The sequence below is a fragment of the Oncorhynchus mykiss genome, chromosome 1 (assembly GCF_013265735.2).
Source record: "Oncorhynchus mykiss isolate Arlee chromosome 1, USDA_OmykA_1.1, whole genome shotgun sequence".
Taxonomy (NCBI): Eukaryota; Metazoa; Chordata; class Actinopteri; order Salmoniformes; family Salmonidae; genus Oncorhynchus; species Oncorhynchus mykiss.
In genome coordinates, this window is record NC_048565.1 from 9979753 (window position 1) to 10003407 (window position 23655).

A 23655-nucleotide genomic window follows, 5' to 3' on the forward strand; every position below is an offset into this window, starting at 1 on the left:
TGACTAGCATCGCTAGCAACTAACTAACATAGATAAAGTCTAGTCGTGGGTCCACAAAAATCAAACAAATGGTACTGAACTGATGACAAAATCATGTTTAGAAATTGTTGTAGCTATTTATGTTTTTTTTGTTGTTATCGTTGCTTAATGACATTGCGAATATCATATTTTTTGTCATTTAACTACCGGTATGTATTTAATGCGGTTTCGGCATGAGAAAGGTATTAATCGCAAATTCCAGCACTAACGGATACCGGGAAATAGAAATAAGAGAACCGGTCACGAATGCGGAGCCACGCCCTAAAATAACATGTGACCACAAGGCGTTTGTGACGCAATCATGCGTTCCAACTTTGTCATAATTGTCTGTAGGTTCTAAATTGCTTATGAGCTTGGCTTCCCTTCAGAAAGTAGCTGATTCTTGTACTCTACAGCTGTATTTTCCTACAGTTACTAATAATACTAGCAACAAAACAGATTTCATTCCTTAAAATGATATTGCCAGATGGAAGAAAATTATAAGGTAGGCCTAAACTGTAATAAGATATACCTTAAAGACTGCTTGTGTTTAATCCTGAATCCAGTTGCCCCTCTTGTACTGGGATAAAACAATAGGCAAGCCATGAACCTTATGGAGGAGTGCATGTGTTTTGTAGACACACCTGGGTTCTAGACTGGCTGAGGTAAACATTTTAGGAAAGCCTGGGTTTTTAATATCGAAGTCATTCTAAGGGGTAGGTTTGACAAAGCAAATGAGTGAGTGAGTGTTTGACATGAAGACAGTGGTTAGGTTCTGCCATTGGGACTGCTCTGATGTTTCCATTCTCTCCTGGTTATGACCATAGAGCCTTGTCCCAGTCTCTAGACCTGCCTGTCTGTGTGATGGATGACCACCTGACCTCTGAAGCTGTCAATGAGATGGTAAGTTGACCTTGTCATTTCATTTTACAACATTAATCCAATAAAATGTTATAGTGATGCTATCATTGGCAATGTTGACGTACCACAACCATCTCTGTTGTGTGTCAGTTGTTTAATTGGCCCAACGTTGCCAACGCTCCTCCACTCTTTAACAGTTCATAATTATTTCAGTATGATATTTGTTGTTTATTAAGTTTGATTATTTGCAATATAATTACATTTCTACCAGGAGCAGAGCAATTCTACCAGGAGCAGAGCAACCTCAGTGATGGAAACCACAGAAGAGGGGAAGCTCAACAATGTGGAACATCTGACACTTATGGACTTCCTTCAAAACCTAACTGAGAAGTATGTTCTGTTTTCTTTGGTACTATCACACCTTCAAGGAAATAGGATCAAATTAGAAACTGATCAATCGGAAAAAAATGTAAAGTGCTAGAAAAATTGTCACATTGCAATTTTGCCAAAACAACTGACACAAAGCAAGTATAACTTCACGATCAGGCAAATAATTAAATAAAAACAATTCTGTCACGCATCCTGATATGACAACATTTATAACAATATTGTTTTCAGGCAATGGAAGGGGATTCGTGAGGGCATGTTTGACCCGGTAAGATCATGTTACTGACAATTTAATCAGATTACCATGAAAACTCTGCCTAATGTTTAACCTTGTTCATAAGCTTTTGAAAGACGCACTATGCAACATTTTAAAACACTTCTTCTGTTTCTGGAATACAGCTGACAAAACAAAAGCTTGCCGGCTTGTGTCTGAGAATTGTCCAGTTTTTATCGGACAAGCTGATGCAGATCATCATCCCAGGTCTTTACGAACTACTGGGCATCCAAGATGCTGCCTCTTCTCCATTGTCACAGAGATCTCTCACAGCGTCACTCACCAGTCTGTTAGACGATAAGGTTAACACCAAGTCCCGCGTGAGATTTACTGAGGCTGGTGTACCTAAGAGGCCAGGCAGTCGAAAGTCTTACAATAGCTTTCGCATCCCGACTCCCTACCCTTCCTCCAACTGTATGGAGCAGGAAGAGGAAGAAGAACAGGAATCACAACTTAAATTCAAGGAGATTTACCTGACTAAGGGCAGTCTGGGCAGTGGAAGCTACCTGCCCAAGGGGGCCATGAGGTATGTTCTTAAAGGGAAATTTAACAACTTCATATTCATCTCCAGCATCACCATATGTGAAAATTACACATTTCCATGCTTTGTAGTAAAAAAAATATAGAGGGACGTAACTGTTTCCAATAGTGCTGAGAAATTAGTGCTTTTTGAGGTTGGTTTGGTTTCCATTCAAATATTTAAAAAATAATCACGGTTTTGGATTTCAATACTTTTTTTAGACATTGAATGCACTATGGATTATGTGTGTTGAATGCTGTAACAACACATAATAAAACAATGAATAAAAGTCCCATGATGGTAGTGACTGTCCATTACTGTTTATGACTTATCAACCATCATTTACTTTCTCATATAAAATATTTATTTGATGACTTTATTATTTCATTCCAAGTCATCAACTCATCTCTATAGAGCTGCTGCTTATTCTGTCTGACAAAATCACTATTTTAGTAGTTCTTCTAAGTAAATAAGACCTACTTTTATGACCGCTGAACACCAACTGTCAATCACTTAGATCATGTATTTCCAGGTAGAGGATCCTCGCAACGCAACTGCTTTTTATCTCTCTCATGCATTCTCTCGTCTCTCCGTCTCAGTCAATGAGGTTTCCGTATCTGCTCCACACAGAGTGGACAAGCAAGTGGGCGTGCAATGGATTATGGGAATTAATTGCCGTATTTTCTGTGCTAAACTATGTAGAATATTGGCCTGTTGGAAACTACAACTCCCTACTACATTGCATAGTTCGTGCTTGATCTGATTTATCTCTACAGAAACTGAGCATCGAGCTCACAGAAGAAGAAAAAAATTAACTATATGGAATTCAAATAATTGAGCCGACGTCGGTCAATTAATTGTTTAAAAACCGAAAAATAACAAAAATGTTGGTTAAATGCTCAGCTCTAGATTCTAATGACATCATCAGTGTGCATCGTGTGATTTTAACCAATTATGAGTAGGCATTGCCTGCTAATTGGTTGATGATGTCATAGAAAACACTTATCTTCCTCTTTCTTTTTTACTACAAAACATAGAAATGCCCATTTTTCACATATGCTGATGTTGGGGTGGTGCTGGAGATGATGAATATGAAGTTGAAACATTTAGAAATTTCCCTTTAACATTCTTCAAACTGCCTTGTATTTATGATTGTCCTTGAAGTTATTAGAAGTTACAGTATTTGAAGTTTATAGCAATTTGGATTTTTGTAGAGGATAGATATTGCCAGGATAGATAGATATCTACAGGCCAGTTTCAATACAAATGACTTATACAAAATACATTTTATTGGGCTTTAGAAATTAAGCAGTTAGGCTGACATCACACTAAGGTTTTTTCTCAGAGAAACAGCAGCGTTTTCCTCATTGTTTTCAATGGTGCAGATGTATTTGACACACTGAATGTGCATCACAGCCTTACATATTATTTGTTTGACTTTGATGATTTCTGCGTTGTTTTTCCCAAGGACTCTAACCTCTCTGTCTGATGTGCAGAAGAAAACGACCAACTCTGAGACGCTACAAGTCCTCTTAGGTGTCTCAGAGGACACCCTTGTCACCTGTGTGCAGGACAGCCTGCAAGGTTCTCTATCCAAACTTGCATGCATGTCCAATTCTCCATCTGGAAGTGCAGGCTCTATGATGCTAACCCCTGCTGTAATGTCAGAGTTGGCTAAAGATGTCAAGTCGGCCTTATCAGTGGTCGTTAAGAGTGCCTCCGCTAGCCAAACCTCTGTAGTGACACCGGTAAGGGGAGACTCACAGACCAAGGTGACTGAGAGCATGGTGAGAGAGCTGGCTGCTAAACTTGAAAAAGTTGACCAAGAGAGCAAAAGTCTAACAGGGCAAGTCATGACCATGATCTCTGACACAATGGTGGCTTTTGTTGACGAGAACAAACAGAATTTGCTGGAAGATCTGAAGGACAAGATCACGTTTTTGGCATCGCATGTTGGCTTCATTGACGATCTTGATGCCCTGATAAGGAAATACGAGACCAGCTACAATATTGGTGAATCTGGTTCCTCCTGCACGCTCACATCTAAGAGCATCCAAAAACTCTCCAGCCGGGAGTTTCAAACATCAGCAATACAAGCAGTGAGTGGAGTTCTTGACAAAAAAGTCAGTAGTTTGAGCTTTCCTAGTTCAGTCATTCAGTCTGAGTTAACAGGTGCTGTATCAGGTCAAACATTGTCTGGCATTGTAAAGACAGAGTCAATTCACCCAGTGGGCTCAGCAGCGTCAGTAGTTGTTAAGACTTTCGTGTCAGATATGAAGTCCTTGGCTGAATCTGAAGAGAGTCCCCAACAGAAGAGTGCCTGGTCTGCTGCTGTTCACATTTACCACAGCATCCAAAACAACTTGAAAGATTATTTCGGCAAGCTTCAGAGATTTGCCCTAAAGAGCATTGTCACATCTGATGACAACATCACAAATGCTGAGTTTAAGGAGACAGTTCCACTTCCTTGCTTAGACATGAAATATAGGCCCAGTAAGAGTGAGCCTCAGTTGCCAGAGTCCACTGGTGCAGTTACTTTACAAAGAGGCCTAAGTGAGAGCTCAAAACTTCTTTGGGCAAAAACTGAGTCAGAAGAAAGCAAGCTCCTTCTGACAACTTGCACCAAAGAAGTCATCTCAGAGCTTCTGGTCTTGTACAACACTGTTGGAGAAAAAGGATCAGGCTTCTCTATTGAGAGAGAGACATTTGTAGAGGGTGTTCTGGCTCAGCTTGGGGATATCTCCCATTCCAGGTCCTCATCACCAATAGTATGTGAGTTCCCCTGTCAAATTGAGGATAGCAGAAGTAAGGCCACAGCTTCTTTGACCAGTCTGTTAGATTGTATTAGAAAACTCTCAAGTGAGGAATTTAAGAGAAATGCCACTCAAGCAGTGAGTGAGTTCCTAGTTAAAAAGTCCACCAGTAGCTTAACTAGTGCACAGCCTGCTTATTCCAGGTCTTGTTCCATTCAAAACCAGTACACATGGTCAAAGGATATTTGTGCGGATTCTGCTGCCTTTGGCATCATTGACACATTTGTGGAAGACCTGCAGAGCTTGGCGCAACCTGCAGAAGTAGAGGAGAGAGAACCTGACGTCCAGGAAAATGCACAAAAGCTACAGAGTAGGATCTGGTCTGCTACCACTAGTTTATATAACAATATTCAGAAGACATTAAAGGACTTCATCATTCACCAGCGGAGGTCAGACATGCAGAGAAGAATGTCTAGTCATATACCCACAGAGGACTCTGAAAATCTTGGGACTAAGGAGTACCTTGGTTTGGCAAGCCAGGACTTGAGGCAAGCTAGTAAGAGTGTGCCTCACTTGCACAGTTTGAACCTTGAAGTGGCTCTACACAGGGGTGTCAGCGAGAGTTCGAAACTTCTCTGGACTGAAACAGACGAGGCTCTACTGACCAATAGTACCAAAGAGGTAATTTCAACAATCTTGACCTCATGCGAGGATCAGACATCAAATGCACCTTGCTTCTCCACAGTAGGAAAGAAAATATCTGATATGTCCCTTGAGGTCAACATGTTGGTAGGTGGTGTTCTGTCTCAGCTGAAGGACATCTCCTTGTCAAGGTCCCCAACACCATGTGAAGACATGTTTGAACGTCTCCAAGGTTCTCCTGAGCGAACCTCTCCAGTAAGTCTAGATTGCAGCACGGCTGCCTCCAAAGGCATTGCATCTTCCCACAGTCTTTCAACAAAGAGCCTCCAAAAACTCTCTAGTCATGAGTTCCAAACCAAAGCTGAGAAAGGAGTGAGTGAGGTCCTCTCTAGATCATTTAACATTGTGGAGGAAGGTACAACAGATAAGTACCTCCAGTCTGTATCTACATCCACCACATCTACTGATATTATACAAACCATGGTGAAAGACCAGCAGGAGCTCACCCAGACCACCCAATCATCTGACATGGTATCTGGAACCTCCCTGCTCACCACTGGACAGGTTTCTGAGAAAAGAATCTGGTCTGTTGCTCGTAACATCTACTACAGTCTGCAAAGTAAGATTACGGAGTTTCTCAGAAAAGATCTTCAAAGATCAGACACAACACTTGGTTCAATCCAAATCTTTACATATCAAAGCAGTCCTGCATCACAAAGAGCAAGTCTCGGCCATCTTGAGGTCAACCAGAGCAGTGTTACACCTGGTGGAAACGATGCCTGTGTGGACATTCCGCACAAATTACTACCTAAAACCACTGAGCTCTCAGGATCCATGCTGGAGGATATTGACACGATTCGTTGTAGGAGTGCTGACAGCCAAAATACAAGAAATACCTATTCTTCACGCTCCTCCATCTCTCTAACACCTACTTCAAAATTAAGGCAGTCGAAATGGCACTTTGCTTTACCCGGGACTCCCATCCCCACTGAGTTTCCTGCTCAGATTGACTTTCCCATTGTTAGAAACACAATCATTGAGGACTTCTTTCACACAGAGGACTTACTTCCTGTAACCTTTGTGGACAAAGTCAGGCAAGCTGCTGGGGTGGTAGTGGACATTATGGTGGAAAGTGTTGAGAACACACAGGAAGATGGACAGGGTGCTTCACATCTTGACGACCTCCGATCTGCTGTTAGGAAATTGAGAAAAATCATTTCCACTTGGACCATCCACATTTTCAGCCATGAATTGGTGGATAAAGTGATAGCCCTTCAGGACAGCCACAGCACTCCACAGGTCTTAACATTGGCAGCAGCCAGAAGTGCTTCAGACTCCATTCTTTCAAGGCTGAAATGGGGAAAGGAACAATGTGCCATATCCAAGGAGCTCTCCTCTCAGCTTCTCCAGATATTTGCTGAAGAGACAGTGAAGTGCTTCCTGAGACAGTGGTCAGATGAGTATGAAAACATAAACTTTGATGTTTCAGTCCAGAACGATCCAAAGACTTCTACTTGCATGGTCATTCTTCAAATGATCACCAAAGCCACTGCTAAATGTTATTTTGAGTCCGCTACCAGCGTGGCCACCAGTGACATTGTAGAAGGCGTGTTTGATTTGGAAAGGGATACCATCAGCAGTACTGGAGAGCAGGTCCTCACCTTCAATACAAAGGTATAGTACACATACATCTTTCATGAATAACACTGCTGTTGACCTTTTATATGATTCTTTGTGTCATGGCATTGCACTGCTTCTTTGCAGTTGATATGCTGTACTTTAAGATATCGAAAACATTTCAGTTTGTTTTAATGTGCCTTTTCCCACCAACCAGGGTTCCAAGAACGTTAGTAAGAACCTCTGTCCTCAAGAGTCTCTGGAGTACCAGCCTCAGAACATTTCCCCTACTGTGTACTTTACAGGTAAGCCCTGCTGCTGTTTAGGCTGCTGCTCAGTCAAGACTGAGACATTATCCCTTTACCATTCCACTAATTCATTTGGAAAGACGTTGTACTCCTCTGAGTTGTTACCTATGACATACTGTACTGTGGGCTGGGTGGTAGCCTAGTGGGTTAAGAGGTTGGGCCAGTAACCGATAGGTTGCTGGTTCAGAATCCCTGAGTTCACGAGGCAAAATCTGTCAATGTGCTCTTGAGCAAGGCACTTAATCCTAATTGCTCCTTGTAAGTCTCTCTGGATAAGAGTGTCTGATAAATGAGTAAAAATGTAAATTGATGGCATGCTGGATGGTCTTTCGTTGCAGAGACGATGACAACATCTCATGGCTCCTTTTCTCCTGAGGGAATTTATGATATCGCATCGTCCTTCCCACTTGAAGAGAAGAGTCGCAAACCCTCCCTTTTCACCAGATTGTCTAGATCCATCACGAAAGGCTTTCTCAGCCCATTCAAATCTTCAAGGAAAACCAAATTATTTAAATAAATTCCTCATTATAACAACGAGAGCATTCATTTGTTCAGATGAGAATCAATCCCAACAATGCAGAGTTAAAAAGTAAGACAATATTTTCTAAATAGTAACACAATAACAAGGCTATATACAAGGAGTACCAGTACCGAGTCAATGTGCATGGGTGCGAGGTAGTTGAGGTATTACAGTATGTACATGTAGGTAAGGGTAAAAGTGACTAGGCAATCAGGATAGATAATAAACACAGTAGCAGCAGCTAGTGTGAAAGTCGGTCAGTGTCACAGTGAATGTGTGGGTAGAGTGTAGTGAATGTGCATCGAGCCAATTCAAGAGAGTCAGTGGAAAACAATTAGAAAAATACATCAATAACAAAGGGGGTCAATGCAAATAGTGCAGGTGGCCATTTAATTAACGTTCAGCAGTCTAATGACTTGGGGGTAGAAGCTGTTCAGCAGTCTAATGGCTTGGGGGTAGAAGCTGTTCAGCAGTCTAATGACTTGGGGGTAGAAGCTGTTCAGCAGTCTAATGGCTTGGGGGTAGAAGCTGTTCAGCAGTCTAATGACTTGGGGGTAGAAGCTGTTAAGGAGCCTTTTGTCCCAGACTTGGTGCTCTCGTATCGCTTGCCGTGTGGTAGCAGAGTGAACAGTCTATGACTTGGGTGGTTGGAGCCTTTTGACAATCATTTACATATCACGTCATATTGTAAAAGTATGTATCTGTTTTGCTGAAAATATGATTTTGAAAACAATGAATGTCTACAAGTGCTTCATAAAACAGTTATATTTATTTTTGTATTTTCAAAAGACAGCAAATAGCCAATCAAGTATCAACATAAGTGAAATGAAAGACAGATTTAATTTTCAGTGAATAATTGTCTTGTCCAGTGAGCAACTCAATGACAGCGATTCAATGACATCATTAGATCACCTCCAAGAAGCATCTTCAACGTTCACCTGACAACCCATTGGATAAGACACATACACCAACCAAGTGTTTCTTACCTGTCAACAAGGTTGAGATCAGAATATAAGGTCCATAAACAAACTGAAAATGGCATACTGAAGATGGAGTCAAAAGGAACTCAGCCTTTCACCCTTTTCATAGCAATGGAATATGTGACACGGTTCGTTATAGTTCATGTTTTCTACAAAAAATGATAAAGGCAGATTCGATTATCCAGTTTTTAAAAAAACGTTTTTTTAAATCGACAGAACTACCGTCCTTGGGTGTTCCTGAGCTCACAGTAAAAGGTTAAACTAGACATGTTATTGTGAGTTCTGGAGGCAGCAGGTGCTGTTGGTGGTCGATCAAGGGCACTTCCTGTCTACGCACTGCTTCCCGCCCTCTTCGTACTCCTGTTTTGAGATCCACATTTGCTGGAAAGTTCCCTAGAGTAAGACAACATGATGCTTATCAGTACAAATCCCAAACAATACAACCACCATCATTGATGAAGTGCATTAGGTCAAAGTAGTAGGTTATTATCAAACTATTTCAAAACAGGCCAACACACAAATCCCAAAACAAATAGACAAATCCCAGTGTGCAAGAGACCAGAAGCATTGCAATAGAGTAGAAGTATATATCAGTGGAGGCTGCTGAGCTGCTCAGTGGAGGCTGCTGCTGAGCTGCTCAGTGGAGGCTGCTGCCTCGCTGTGGCGAGAGCACTAACACACTGTCAATATACAGTGCCTTGCGAAAGTATTCGGCCCCCTTGAACTTTGCGACCTTTTGCCACATTTCAGGCTTCAAACAAAGATATAAACCTGTATTTTTTTGTGAAGAATCAACAACAAGTGGGACACAATAATGAAGTGGAACGACATTTATTGGATATTTCAAACTTTTTTAACAAATCAAAAACTGAAAAATTGGGCGTGCAAAATTATTCAGCCCCTTTACTTTCAGTGCAGCAATCTCTCCAGAAGTTCAGTGAGGATCTCTGAATGATCCAATGTTGACCTAAATGACTAATGATGATAAATACAATCCACCTGTGTGTAATCAAGTCTCCGTATAAATGCACCTGCACTGTGATAGTCTCAGAGGTCCGTTAAAAGCGCAGAGAGCATCATGAAGAACAAGGAACACACCAGGCAGGTCCGAGATACTGTTGTGAAGAAGTTTAAAGCCGGATTTGGATACAAAAAGATTTCCCAAGCTTTAAACATCCCAAGGAGCACTGTGCAAGCGATAATATTGAAATGGAAGGAGTATCAGACCACTGCAAATCTAGCAAGATCTGGCCGTCCCTCTAAACTTTCAGCTCATACAAGGAGAAGACTGATCAGAGATGCAGCCAAGAGGCCCATGATCACTCTGGATGAACTGCAAAGATCTACAGCTGAGGTGGGAGACTCTGTCCATAGGACAACAATCAGTCGTATATTGCACAAATCTGGCCTTTATGGAAGAGTGGCAAGAAGAAAGCCATTTCTTAAAAGATATCCATAAAAAGTGTTGTTTAAAGTTTGCCACAAGCCACCTGGGAGACACACCAAACATGTGGAAGAAGGTGCTCTGGTCAGATGAAACCAAAATTGAACTTTTTGGCAACAATGCAAAACGTTATGTTCGGCGTAAAAGCAACACAGCTGAACACACCATCCCCACTGTCAAACATGGCGGTGGCAGCATCATGGTTTGGGCCTGCTTTTCTTCAGCAGGGACAGGGAAGATGGTTAAAATTGATGGGAAGATGGATGGAGTCAAATACAGGACCATTCTGGAAGAAAACCTGATGGAGTCTGCAAAAGACCTGAGACTGGGACGGAGATTTGTCTTCCAACAAGACAATGATCCAAAACATAAAGCAAAATCTACAATGGAATGGTTCAAAAATAAACATATCCAGGTGTTAGAATGGCCAAGTCAAAGTACAGACCTGAATCCAATCGAGAATCTGTGGAAAGAACTGAAAACTGCTGTTCACAAATGCTCTCCATCCAACCCCACTGAGCTCGAGCTGTTTTGCAAGGAGGAATGGGAAAAAATTTCAGTCTCTCGATGTGCAAAACTGATAGAGACATACCCCAAGCGACTTACAGCTGTAATCGCAGCAAAAGGTGGCGCTACAAAGTATTAACTTAAGGGGGCTGAATAATTTTGCACGCCCAATTTTTCAGATTTTGATTTGTTAAAAAAGTTTGAAATATCCAATAAATGTCGTTCCACTTCATGATTGTGTCCCACTTGTTGTTGATTCTTCACAAAAAAATAGTTTTATATCTTTATGTTTGAAGCCTGAAATGTGGCAAAAGGTCGCAAAGTTCAAGGGGGCCGAATACTTTCGCAAGGCACTGTATGTCCCTTGAGGTCAACATATTGGTAGGTGGCGTTCTGTCTCAGCTGAATGACATCTCCTTGTCAAGGTCCCGAACACCATGTGAAGACATGTTTGAACCTCTCCAGTAAGTCTAGATTGCAGCACGGCTGCCTCCAAAGGCATTGCATCTTCCCACAGTCTTTCAACAAAGCTTCTCCAACCCAAGATAATTTTCCTCATTAAATGAGATTGCATTCATTTGTTGTCATATGTTGACTGTTTTGCTAGCACAGACTGTAATATGTTCTGCGATTCATCCACATGCATTGAGGAGTATACCACCTCAGTCACAGGCTACATCAATAAGTGGATCGACAACGTCGTGTCCACAGTGACCGTATGTACATATCCCCGACAGAAGCCATGGATTACAGGCAACATCCACACCGCGCTAAAGGCTAGAGCTGCTTCTTTCAAGGAGCGGGACACTAATCCAGACACTTATATGAAATCCTGCTATGCCCTCAGACTAACCATCAAACAGGCAAAGTGGTTGGTTAGGTCAGGGTGTGACTAGGGTGGGCAATCTAGGTGATCTATTTCTTTGTTTGGACTGGTATGGTTCCCAATCAGAGGCAGCCATCTATCGTTGTCTCTGATTGGGGATCATACTTATGAGCATTATGTTTGTTTATATTTTGGTGTTTTTTTGGTGTTCATCTAATAAAGTAAGATGTACACTTACCACACTGCACCTTGGTCTCCTCATTCCGACGACGAGCGTAACACAAAGCGTAAATACAGGACTAAGATTGAATCCTACTACACCGGTTCTGATGCTCGTTGGATGTGGCAAGGCTTGCAAACTATTACGGACAACAAAGGGAAACCCAGCCGCAAGCTGCCCAGTGACACAAGTCTGCCAGACGGGCTAGGTGCCTTTTATGCTCGCTTCAAGGCAAGCAACACTGAGGCATGCATGAGAGCATCAGCTGTTCGGTACGACTGAAAACGCTCTCTGTAGCCAATCAGAGCAAAACCTTTAAAAAGGTCAACATTCACAAGGGGTCAGATGGATTACAGGGACGTGTGCTCCGAGCATGCGCGGACCAACTGGCAAGTGTCTTCACTGACATTTTCAACCTCTGTAATACCTACATGTTTCAAACAGACCACCATAGTCCCTGTGCCCAAGAAAGTGAAGGTAACCTGCCTAAATGACTATTACCCCATAGCCTGTGAAAGGCTGGTCAAGGCTCACATCAACACCATCATCCCAGAAACCCTATATATCCACTTCTATTCGCATACCGCCCCAACAGATTCACAGATGATGCAATATCAATCGTGATCTATACTGCCCTTTCCCAACTGGTCAAAAGGAACACCTATGTGAGAATGCTGTTCATTGACTACAGCTCAGCATTCAACACCACAGTGCCCACAAAGCTGGAACTGAACACCTCCCTCTGCAACTGGACCCTGGACTTCCTGAAGGGCCACCCCCAGGTGGTAAGGGTAGGCAACACCACATCTTCCACACTGATCCTCAACATGGGGGGCCCTCAGGGGTGTGTGCATAGTCCCCTCCTGCATGGCCAGCACGACTCCAACACCATCATTAAGTTTGCTGACGACACAACGGGTGGGCCTGATCACAGACAATGATGAGACAGCATATAGGGAGGAGGTCAGAGACCTGGCAGTGTGGTGCCAGAACAACAACCTCTCCCTTAACATGAGCAAAACAAAGGAGATGATCGTGGACTACAGGAAAAGGAGGGCAGAACACTCCCCCATTCACATCAACAGGGCTGTAGTGGAGCGGATTGAGAATTAAGTTCCTTGGTGTCCACATCACCAACAAACTATCATGGTCCAAACGCACCAAGACACTGATGAAGAGGGCACGACAACTCCTTTTCCCCCTCAGGAGACTGAAAAGATTTGGCATGGGTCCCCAGATCCTGAAAAAGTTATGCAGCTGCACCATCGAGAGCACTGGTTGCATCAACTGCTCGGCATCCAACCTTAAGGCACTACAGAGGGTGGTGCATACAGCCGAATACATCACTAGGGACAAGCTTCCTGCCATCCAGGACCTATATACTAGGTGGTGTCAGAAGGCCCCAAAAACTTGTCTAAGACTCCAGTCCCACAAGTCGTAGACTTGCTACTGTAACAGTAAAGCTTCCATCCCTCTCTTCGCCCCTAACTGGGCTCAAACCAGGGACCCTCTGCACACATCAACAACAGCCACCCTCGAAGCATCGTTACCCATTGCTCCACAAAAGCCGCGGTCCTTGCAGAGCAAGGGGAACAACTACTTCAAGGTCTCAGAGCAAGTGACACTCACTGATTGAAACGCTATTAGCGCGCACCCCGCTAACTAGCTAGCCATTTCACATCGGTTACACTACTGCACGGCAAGCGGTACCGGAGCGCCAAGTCCAAAATGATCCTTAGGTCCAAAATGATCCAGTGGGTCAGAAGTTTACATACACTAAGTTGACTGTACCTTTAAACAGCTTGGAAAATTCCAGAAATGATGTCATGGCTTTAGAAGCTTCTGATTGGCTAATTGACATAATTTGAGTCAATTGGAGGTGTACCTGTGGATGTATTTCAAGGCCCACCTTCAAACTCAGTGCCTCTTTGCTTGACATCATGGGAAAATCAAAAGTCATCAGCCAAGACCTCAGAAAATAAATTGTTAGACCTCTACAAGTCTGGTTCATCCTTGGGAGCAATTTCCAAACACCTGAAGGTACCACGTTCATCTGTACAAACAATAGTACGCCAGTATAAACAACATGGGACCACGCAGCCGTCATACCACCCAGGAAGGAGACACGTTCTGTCTCATAGAGATGAATGTACTCTGGTGCAAAAAATGCAAATCAATCCCAGAACAGAAATGGACCTTGAAGATGCTGGAGAAAACAGGTACAAAAGTGTCTATATCCACAGTAAAACGAGTCCTATATCGACATAACCTGAAATGCCGCTCAGCAAGGAAGACGCCGCTCAGCAAGGAAGACGCCACTGCTCCAAAACCGCCATATAAAAGCCAGACTACGGTTTGCAACTGCACATGGGGACAAAGATCGTACCTTTTGGAGAAATTTCCTCTGGTCTGATGAAACAAAAATAGAACTGTTTGGCCATAATGACCATGTTTGGAAGAACAAGGAGGAGGCTTGCAAGCCGAAGATCACCATCCCAACAGTGAAACACGGGGGTGGCAGCATCATGTTGGGGTGCTTTGCTGCAGGAGGGACTGGTGCAATTCACAAAATAGATGGCATCATGAGGTAGGAACATTATGTGGATATATTGAAGCAACATCTCAAGACATCAGTCAGGAAGTTAAAGCTTGGTCGCAAATGGGTCTTTCAAATGGACAATGACCACAAGCATACTTCCAAAGTTGTGGCAAAATGGCTTAAGGACAACAAAGTCATGGTATTGGAGTGGCCATCACAAAGCCCTGACCTTAATCCTATAGAAAATATGTGGGCAGAACTGAAAAAGCGTGTGCGAGCAAGGAGGCCTACAAACCTGACTCAGTTACACCAGCTCTGTCAGGAGAAATGGGCCAAAATTCACCCAACTTATTGTGGGAAGCTTGTGAAAGGCTACCTGAAACGTTTGAACCAAGTTAAACAATTTAAAGGCAATTCTACCAAATACTAATTGAGTGTATGTAAACTTCTGACCCACTGGGAATGTGAAGAAAGAAATAAAAGCTGAAATAAATGATTATTTCTTCTTCTATTATTCTGACATTTCACATTCTTAAAATAAAAGTGGTGATCCTAACTGACCTAAGACAGGGAATTTTTACTGGGATTAAATGTCAGGAATTGTGAAAAACTGAGTTTAAATGTATTTGGCTAAGGTGTATGTAAACATCCGCCTTCAACTGTAGATATTCCATTCGAAAATCTGCCGTTTCCAGCTGCAGTAGTCACTTACAACATTAACAATGTCTAGACTGTATTTCTGATCAATTTTATGTTATTTTAAAATGGACAAAAAAAAGTGATTTCCTTTCAAAAACAAGGACATTTCTAAGTGACCCCAAACTTTTGAACGGCAGTGTATATTTTTTTTTACATTTGCAAAATGGAATAAATATAACTATTTTTGATTTGTCATTATGGGGTAAAGTGTAGATTGATGAGGAGAAAAACAACAATTTAATCAATTTTAGAAGGCTGTCACGTAACAAAATGTAGAAAAAGTCAAGAGGTCTGAATACTTTCTGAATGCCCTGTATACATGGATGTGAACTCACTAGTGATGCCAAGATGGAGCCTCCTATCCAGGCACTGAACCTGCGCTCCACCGTTGTGTTGTTGGCTATCAATTTCAGCCTCATGCTCTGAACACAGGAGAGAAGACAAAATTAGACACCGACAGGAACTGTGGACAGGAACATTTGCTAAGAAATGGACAAAATAAGTAAACAAGAAATATTTTAGTGCTTCACTCACAGGGGGGGTCTTCTGAGAGAGTTCTCTGGTGAGTCGGTCCGTGAAGCCCGAGATGAGTGTGTTGCCGCCGGTGACCACCACGCTACCATAAAGACCCTGAGACAAAGGACAAAGGTCAGTTCTGTACAACCTCTTGTGGGAATAAAGGTCACCTGGCCTCAATATGTAATTCCGAATAACAGTAATAGATCACGTATCAATCACAAAATACACAGGCCTAGTAACCATGGCAGCCAAAACAAGTAACGTGATAGGTCTTTAATGTGGGCACCTACCGGCCGAATATCGATGTCACACATTCCCACACTGGTGGTCACCACGTGGCCGACTCCCAACATAGTGTTGCCAGACAGACCCTGTGGAGGAGAACCGGAACATTCCAAGAACACCACATTTCAGACAGGTCCGGTCAAAGAGAATGATTGATGCATTTTGGCATTCAAGCGATTCTTACCTTGGCATTGGAAGGGTCAAAAAGGCCTTCTGGAATCTTCAGCCTCTCTGCCCCAAAGTCACAGTTGTATCCATTGGGCAGCTCGTAGTGAACCGTGGGCATCTGGGCTGCAACTCTGTAGGAGGATTACATTTCAACACAATGAAAATGAACCCTTAGAAAAGGGAGAGAACTATTCTGTGGTGGTTATTGTGACATGATAGAACGGGAGTATGGCGGACTCACTGTTCATCGTACGGCGAGTCTGAAACCTGCAGCACGGACGCTTGGAAATCCTGAATCACAGTCTGGAGGCAGGGGGACAAAAAAAAAAATGAAATAAATTGTTCTAGCAGTACAGTAACGAATATTTCACATTAGGAAAATGTGAAATGATGAAGACCGGTTAACATCACACATCTATATGTTATGGTGATGGAGCACCGACCACCTACGTTGGACTGTTTAGGACTTTCTGTTTTATGATTAGAACACAAAGCTGCTTACATTACACATGTAGTTGTGCCAGGACCGGGTGACTTGAGGTAGTTTCTCCTTCTTCTTCCAGCTGGCTGGGGTTCCATCACGTACAGCATCCTACAGTGAGAAACACAAGGTCAGCAGGGACGTTGTCACAACGGACAAGTACCCTGGTTCTAGATCTGCAGTGACGTTGTCATAGTGGACAAGTAGCCTGGTTCTAGATCTGCAGTGACGTTGTCATAGAGGAGAAGTACCCTGGTTCTAGATCTGCAGTGACGTTGTCATAGTGGACAAGTACCCTGGTTCTAGATCTGCAGTGACGTTGTCATAGTGGAGAAGTACCCTGGTTCTAGATCTGCAGTCACATTGTCATAACGGACAAGTACCCTGGTTCTAGATCTGCTTGTGCCGTCAATGAAAATGACAGCAGGAGTTGGCGAGACAGCACCAACAGATCTGGGACCAGGCTAGAGGAGGAGGAAGAGATAAAAAATAAAAGAGAGCCAGGGATAAAAGGCAAACAGCGTTTTGAGGTCGGAATCTGAGGAATTCCTGATTAATTCAGAGAAATCACATCTCAGAGTCTGACGGGTGATGGTGAAGACCATCTCAGAACAACGGCACATTTTGTGATATGAAAAATCAAGGCATGAAAGAAGGATGGGATTCCTGTGAAGTATGGTTCCTATCATGGTTTCTTCTTTCGTGCTAAAATGGCTTCTTCCTTCCAGAGCTTATTAAATGATAGATATTTCCTTGCTTTACGTTTTGTAGATTATGACTTTTTCAAGCACGCTGTGCGACATGCTCATTTCAATTAATTTGAATACAAGTATAGGACAATAGAAATTGGCCTTAATTGAAATTCCTTCATCAATGTAGGACTTTTGGTGAAGACTTGATTAAACGGATTCCATCTATCCCAATTTATAGCGCATGTCAATTCGATGCTCATGCATGCAATGTACGGGAACAAAATACCAGAGTTAGAGCATCTCTGTATTAATTGTTATTGGCCAAACATAAAATTACAAAGCACAAATCTAGACAAAATTAATATTACATGCAGATTCTCAAACAAACCCAATATAAAATCCCCCTTTGAATATGTTACACTATGACAAAAGTGATTAATGAAACTAAAACGTAGTGGATGAAGGGAAATACATGAGACAATCTGAATATTTTTATTCTTTTTAATATCTAAGTTCTATACTTACAAATGCCCCACCACCATAACGTGAGCAATAGCACCAAAAAGTGAGATGTGGAATCTCTGAAATGAGCAGTTTTGACTTACTTTAGCAGGTCTCACCTTTGATGCAATCATGTAAGGAGGGACTATTTCAACATTTAACTCTTGAAATAGCTCTCTACATTGCATGCTCATAAAGTCTCCAGCAAGGGGAGACTTGACGATGCCTGAAATAAAAGAACATAAAAACGTGTCACTTGGATAGTTGAGGAAAGGATAATTGATCAGAACATCAAAACGCTTTTCCCTTCCAATCATTTAGACACCTATTATGAAGGCTTATAACAACTATGACATACACAGGCCAAGAACACTGAATCGACTTTGCACTATTCTGAATGGAGGCATTGTGTCATTGTGCTCCTCAGACGACCCCAAACGCGCCGCTCCTCAGACGACCCCAAACGCGCCCCTCCTCAGACGACCCCAAACGCGCCCCTCCTCAGACGACCCCAAACGCGCCCCTCCTCAGACGACCCCAAACGCGCCCCTCCTCAGACGACCCCAAACGCGCCCCTCCTCAGACGACCCCCAACGCGCGCCCCTCCTCAGACGACCCCCAACGCGCGCCCCTCCTCAGACGACCCCCAACGCGCCCCTCCTCAGACGACCCCCAACGCGCCCCTCCTCAGACGACCCCCAACGCGCCCCTCCTCAGACGACCCCCAACGCGCCCCTCCTCAGACGACCCCCAACGCGCCCCTCAGACGACCCCCAACGCGCCCCTCCTCAGACGACCCCCAACGCGCCCCTCCTCAGACGACCCCCAACGCGCCCCTCCTCAGACGACCCCCAACGCGCCCCTCCTCAGACGACCCCCAACGCGCCCCCCCTCAGACGACCCCCAACGCGCCCCCCCTCAGACGACCCCCAACGCGCCGCCCCTCAGACGACCCCCAACGCGCCCCTCCTCAGACGACCCCCAACGCGCCCCTCCTCAGACGACCCCCAACGCGCCCCTCCTCAGACGACCCCCAACGCGCCCCTCAGACGACCCCAACGCGCCCCTCAGACGACCCCAACGCGCCCCTCAGACGACCCCAACGCGCCCCTCCATCACTCATACTGGTCAGAGTTTATCCATCACTTTTAAGACTTGTACATGATGTGGATAATAAAATCCAGGCAAACTAAAATAGAAAAGAGTGCGATGAGAGAGCTGGACAATTGACCTTGCTGAAGCACGTAACCGTCGTGCACTGGAATGGCTGTGGTGTGTGTGGCTCCGCTGTCTAACACCAACCCTGTGGATCGTCCATTGGCAAAGCTGAGACACTCAGAGTTAAGGGAACAGAAGGGGCGTTTCTACAGAGATGATTGTTTTAGGCCGAACAATTAGCAAACAATCACTATTAGCAAACAACTACTGAGAATGTTTGAGTTTTTATTTTTTTAGGAGACTAAAGTGGTTAAATAAATAAAACAATTCAAAGAAAACAGATTTTGGGGTGATTAAACAGCAGATGGCTCGTGTCATTTGACTAGTGTTTTGTTACAGTGACGCGCCATCGAGCCACCACTTCATTAGCCTTCCCGACAACATCCCTATATTATTTAAATTCACTGTGTAAGGATACGAAGACAGCACCGCCGTTTTGCACAGGAAGAAGGCAGGAATGTTGTAATGCTCAAACATCAGCTCGGTCAGCTTCTCCCGCTTGGCTCGTGTGTTCCACTGCAGAGATAAGAGAAAAAAGGGGAAACGGAAGAGAAAACCATGACGACCCTCTTTTTTCAATTTTTGTTTTTACAAGGCACACCATAGCAAAACATTTTGAAAGTGAAACATGAACTAGCGTTTCTTGTTGAACAAGTACAGATAATACCTTCTGTTTCAGAGCATTTTCTTTGTTTGGTGCCTAATGCCAGATATCAGTGTACAATGAACCAGCAGGACCCCATAGGCTGAATACTACAGAAAACCAAATATTATACTGTAAAATATAGTAACTCCACAGTGGTTAGTTTTCATTCAAAAATCATGGCTGATCCCCTTGCGGACATTGAGGGCATTACAGGCTGTCGGTGTACACTACTGGCTTTCGGTGTGGCTGTCGGTGTGCACTACTGGCTGTCGGTGTGGCTGTCGGTGTGCACTACTGGCTGTCGGTGTGGTTGTCAGTGTGCACTACTGGCTATCAGTGTGGCTGTCGGTGTGCACTACTGGCTATCAGTGTGGCTGTCGGTGTGCACTACTGGCTATCAGTGTGGCTGTCGGTGTGCACTACTGGCTATCAGTGTGGCTGTCGGTGTGCACTACTGGCTATCAGTGTAGCTGTCGGTGTGCACTACTGGCTATCAGTGTGCACTACTGGCTATCAGTGTGGCTGTCGGTATGCACTACTGGCTATCAGTGTGGCTGTCGGTGTGCACTACTGGCTATCAGTGTGGCTGTCGGTGTGCACTACTGGCTATCAGTGTGGCTGTCGGTGTGCACTACTGGCTATCAGTGTGGCTGTCGGTGTGCACTACTGGCTATCAGTGTAGCTGTCGGTATGCACTACTGGCTATCAGTGTAGCTGTCGGTGTGCACTACTGGCTATCAGTGTAGCTGTCGGTATGCACTACTGGCTATCAGTGTGGCTGTCGGTATGCACTACTGGCTATCAGTGTGGCTGTCGGTGTGCACTACTGGCTATCAGTGTAGCTGTCGGTATGCACTACTGGCTATCAGTGTAGCTGTCGGTATGCACTACTGGCTATCAGTGTAGCTGTCGGTATGCACTACTGGCTATCAGTGTAGCTGTCGGTATGCACTACTGGCTATCAGTGTGGCTGTCAGTGTGCACTACTGGCTATCAGTGTAGCTGTCGGTATGCACTACTGGCTATCAGTGTGGCTGTCGGTGTGCACTACTGGCTATCAGTGTGGCTGTCAGTGTGCACTACTGGCTATCAGTGTAGCTGTCGGTATGCACTACTGGCTATCAGTGTAGCTGTCGGTGTGCACTACTGGCTATCAGTGTAGCTCTCGGTATGCACTACTGGCTATCAGTGTGGCTGTCGGTGTGCACTACTGGCTATCAGTGTGGCTGTCAGTGTGCACTACTGGCTATCAGTGTAGCTGTCGGTATGCACTACTGGCTATCAGTGTAGCTGTCGGTATGCACTACTGGCTATCAGTGTGGCTGTCAGTGTGCACTACTGGCTATCAGTGTAGCTGTCGGTATGCACTACTGGCTATCAGTGTGCACTACTGGCTATCAGTGTGCACTACTGGCTATCAGTGTGCACTACTGGCTATCAGTGTGCACTACTGGCTATCAGTGTGCACTACTGGCTATCAGTGTGCACTACTGGCTATCAGTGTGGCTGTCGGTGTGCACTACTGGCTATCAGTGTGGCTGTCAGTGTGCACTACTGGCTATCAGTGTGCACTACTGGCTATCAGTGTGGCTATCAGTGTGGCTGTCAGTGTGCACTACTGGCTGTCGGTGTGCACTACTGGCTGTCGGTGTGCACTACTGGCTGTCGGTGTGCACTACTGGCTGTCGGTGTGCACTCATTCCAACGTACATTGGGCTCGCGACATACTGAATGAGTTGATCATGAAACCTATGTACTATTAAGTCTGCGTGTGATCTAAATGCCAAAACCGAAGGCGAGGCCTACTCACCGAGGCTTCTGACATGAGTACAGGATGGATGCTGGGTTCTGACTTGAAGTGCATCTTGTAGGTGTGGTCTAGAATGGCCTGGAAGCTGTCCCAGTCCTCGACTTCACAGATAACAAAACAAACAAAAAGACCAATGTACCGAGTTAGAGGATGTCATGGTAACCAGTGCAAATTTCCCCACAAGAAATCACGTAGGCAAGGGGTTGGGCCAAGGTAGTTTTCCTTGTATAAAATACCCATAGAAAATGATCAAAATCAAATCAAATGTATTTATAAAGCCCTTTTCACATCAGCCGATGTCATAAAGTGTTATACAGAAACCCAGCCTAAAACCCCGAAAAGAAAGCAATGCAGATGTAGAAGCACAGTGGCTAGGAAAAACTCCCTAGAAAGGCAGGAACCGAGGTAGAAGCCTAGAGAGGAACCAGGCTCTGAGGGGTGTCCAGTCCTCTCTCTTTGGGCAAGTCATGCAGGTCACCTGCAATAAAGCCTGGTACTGTTGAATAGTTAATACTTAACAGCAAACATGGCGTCGCCACGAGCACCACCGCAGATTTTGAGATGAGCGAGATGCAAGACTTCACACCCATACAGTAACTGCACATGGGTTTGCTTCACACTGTTAGAATGGTAGGTACGTGACAAAAACAGCGTGGAAGTTTAGCCTCGCGCTCCAACGCTCTTTGTTGTTGTGGAAATTGACCCACTGTGCTGTTTACCTTGTGCATCTACGTCATATCGCTGACTCGACCTTTAAAAAAGGTGTGCATACTTACGTCTCCTCACACAACTACATTATATTAACCTACATCTTTCATCTCTATTGCTAGGTCGGATACTGGAGAAAATAGACTGATGAACTTGGCTAATTTAAGCGCAATGTGTGAATTCTAATCCAGGGCAGCACTCCAAGGAGCTCTCTGATATATAGTGCTGCTCAGAGCCTATTAAGATCTTTGTCACACTTTCCTCTAAAATAGCCCACGTACTGAATTCACATTAAAGTCAGGATCACGTAAGCAGAAAAGTCAGAAATGGCATTGTCATAAAAAATAAATAACAATGTTTTAAATAGGGCATCAAATAAACACCATGGACAGTTCAGGAGAAAGACACCCAATACATTCCATGATGGTTCTCAGTCTGACCAATGACCAACCATCATTTCTCTTTTCTAACAGAGACCATCCTCTCCATTAACTTCCAAATCACTGTGTTGACTGTTGAACATGTCAACGTGTTGTTTTTCTGTGTGTTTATATGCTGGCTTCACAAAACAAATGTCAATGTTTAAATGGACAATAAAGTATATTGTTAGTGGTAAAGTATAGACAATTTCAGAAAGGCAAAACTTCCGGACATGTCAATACTGCCGTTTGTGTTAATCTCGCAGGAAGATTCTCAGGTCAGTGAAAGTCCAGACAAGGATCCTCTTCACAAAACATTGTGCATTGTCCTAGATATTGAAGGCATTATCTGGCATTCCCACTACCTGTTCGGCCTATACGCTCTGCATGCCATGTCACAGCATTGGCTTTTACTTCATCCGGGCAGAATGCTGTCAATACAACTTCCACATTGTCCATGATCACATGACGGGGGAGAGAGACTCACTCATGCCGTTTTTGAGCGGTGACATGACCTCCATATTCTCGCGGGCCACCCTCAGCTGGTTGGTGTCGATGAAGTAGTTGGTGCCCTGCTTGCCCTTGTCCCCGCCGTCCGTCTCCATCGGGGTGCTACCATCCTCCCTGTCCAGGGTCACGCCCATCACCGTGGGGAAGTCGGCCTACGGGCACCAATAAATGTGTATTTTAGGGTTGGGTGATGTCAACTTTTGTCCTATCATGATTCTGTACATATAAAAATCGCCCTCTAGACAATGTTATCCGAAAATAAAATATATTTTTTTGCCCCTAGCACGAGCTTGCATACTACAGGAGGGACGCGAGGAATCATGACAATGACTAAATATATTGGAGCCAAACCTTTTCTAGTAGGCTATTCGACTCTGGTGTAGCTGCAGAACAAAAGAGGTGTGTAGGCCTATCTGAGGTAGTGCGTGTGTGTGTGCGCCGAAGCGCGTAGATGGAGCGAGTGACACAGTCAACAAGCCTCGCTGGCTGTCATGTGATAGGGGTGTAAATCATCATGGACTGCAGATCAACTCTGCTGTCCTCACAACTGGATAATTATACACTGATTCACATTCTTCCTCCT

The 23655-nt window shown here is 44.1% G+C and overlaps 2 protein-coding genes across 5 annotated transcripts in view; one reads left to right on the forward strand and one right to left on the reverse strand.

Annotated features, from left to right (window-relative positions):
• Positions 1-23655, reverse strand: part of LOC110532571 (actin-like protein 6A) — a 39982-nt gene that overhangs the window by 14014 nt on the left and 2313 nt on the right. The window contains exons 3-14 of one of the 3 annotated variants that reach the window (XR_005034911.1): positions 23050-23224; positions 21436-21536; positions 19398-19495; positions 18993-19087; positions 17866-17987; positions 16590-16679; positions 16329-16390; positions 16104-16218; positions 15925-16005; positions 15650-15745; positions 15451-15537; positions 8887-9273 (exon numbers count right to left, since the gene is read on the reverse strand). Coding sequence is in view for 2 of the 3 variants with exons in the window: in XM_036937135.1 (XP_036793030.1) it covers positions 9193-9273; positions 15451-15537; positions 15650-15745; positions 15925-16005; positions 16104-16218; positions 16329-16390; positions 16590-16679; positions 17866-17987; positions 18993-19087; positions 19398-19495; positions 21436-21536; positions 23050-23224 (1203 nt within the window). In the remaining variant the exon portion in view is untranslated. Of the gene's footprint in view, positions 1-8650; positions 9274-15450; positions 15538-15649; positions 15746-15924; positions 16006-16103; positions 16219-16328; positions 16391-16589; positions 16680-17865; positions 17988-18992; positions 19088-19397; positions 19496-21435; positions 21537-23049; positions 23225-23655 lie in introns of those variants that run through there. The other 2 variants (XM_036937204.1, XM_036937135.1) reach the window with 2 other exon arrangements.
• LOC110510920 lies at positions 775-7943 on the forward strand. 2 transcript variants are annotated; one of them, XM_036936075.1, is made up of 6 exons: positions 784-921; positions 1151-1269; positions 1498-1534; positions 1666-7129; positions 7290-7377; positions 7719-7943. In XM_036936075.1, exons 4-6 carry the CDS (start codon positions 3464-3466, stop codon positions 7895-7897), a joined length of 3933 nt encoding a protein of 1310 aa, XP_036791970.1. In that variant the 5' UTR covers positions 784-921; positions 1151-1269; positions 1498-1534; positions 1666-3463; the 3' UTR covers positions 7898-7943. The 2 variants fall into 2 exon arrangements, with proteins under 2 accessions (XP_021447747.2, XP_036791970.1); XM_021592072.2 differs by lacking the exons at positions 7290-7377; positions 7719-7943 and having other exon boundaries at positions 775-921; positions 1666-2858.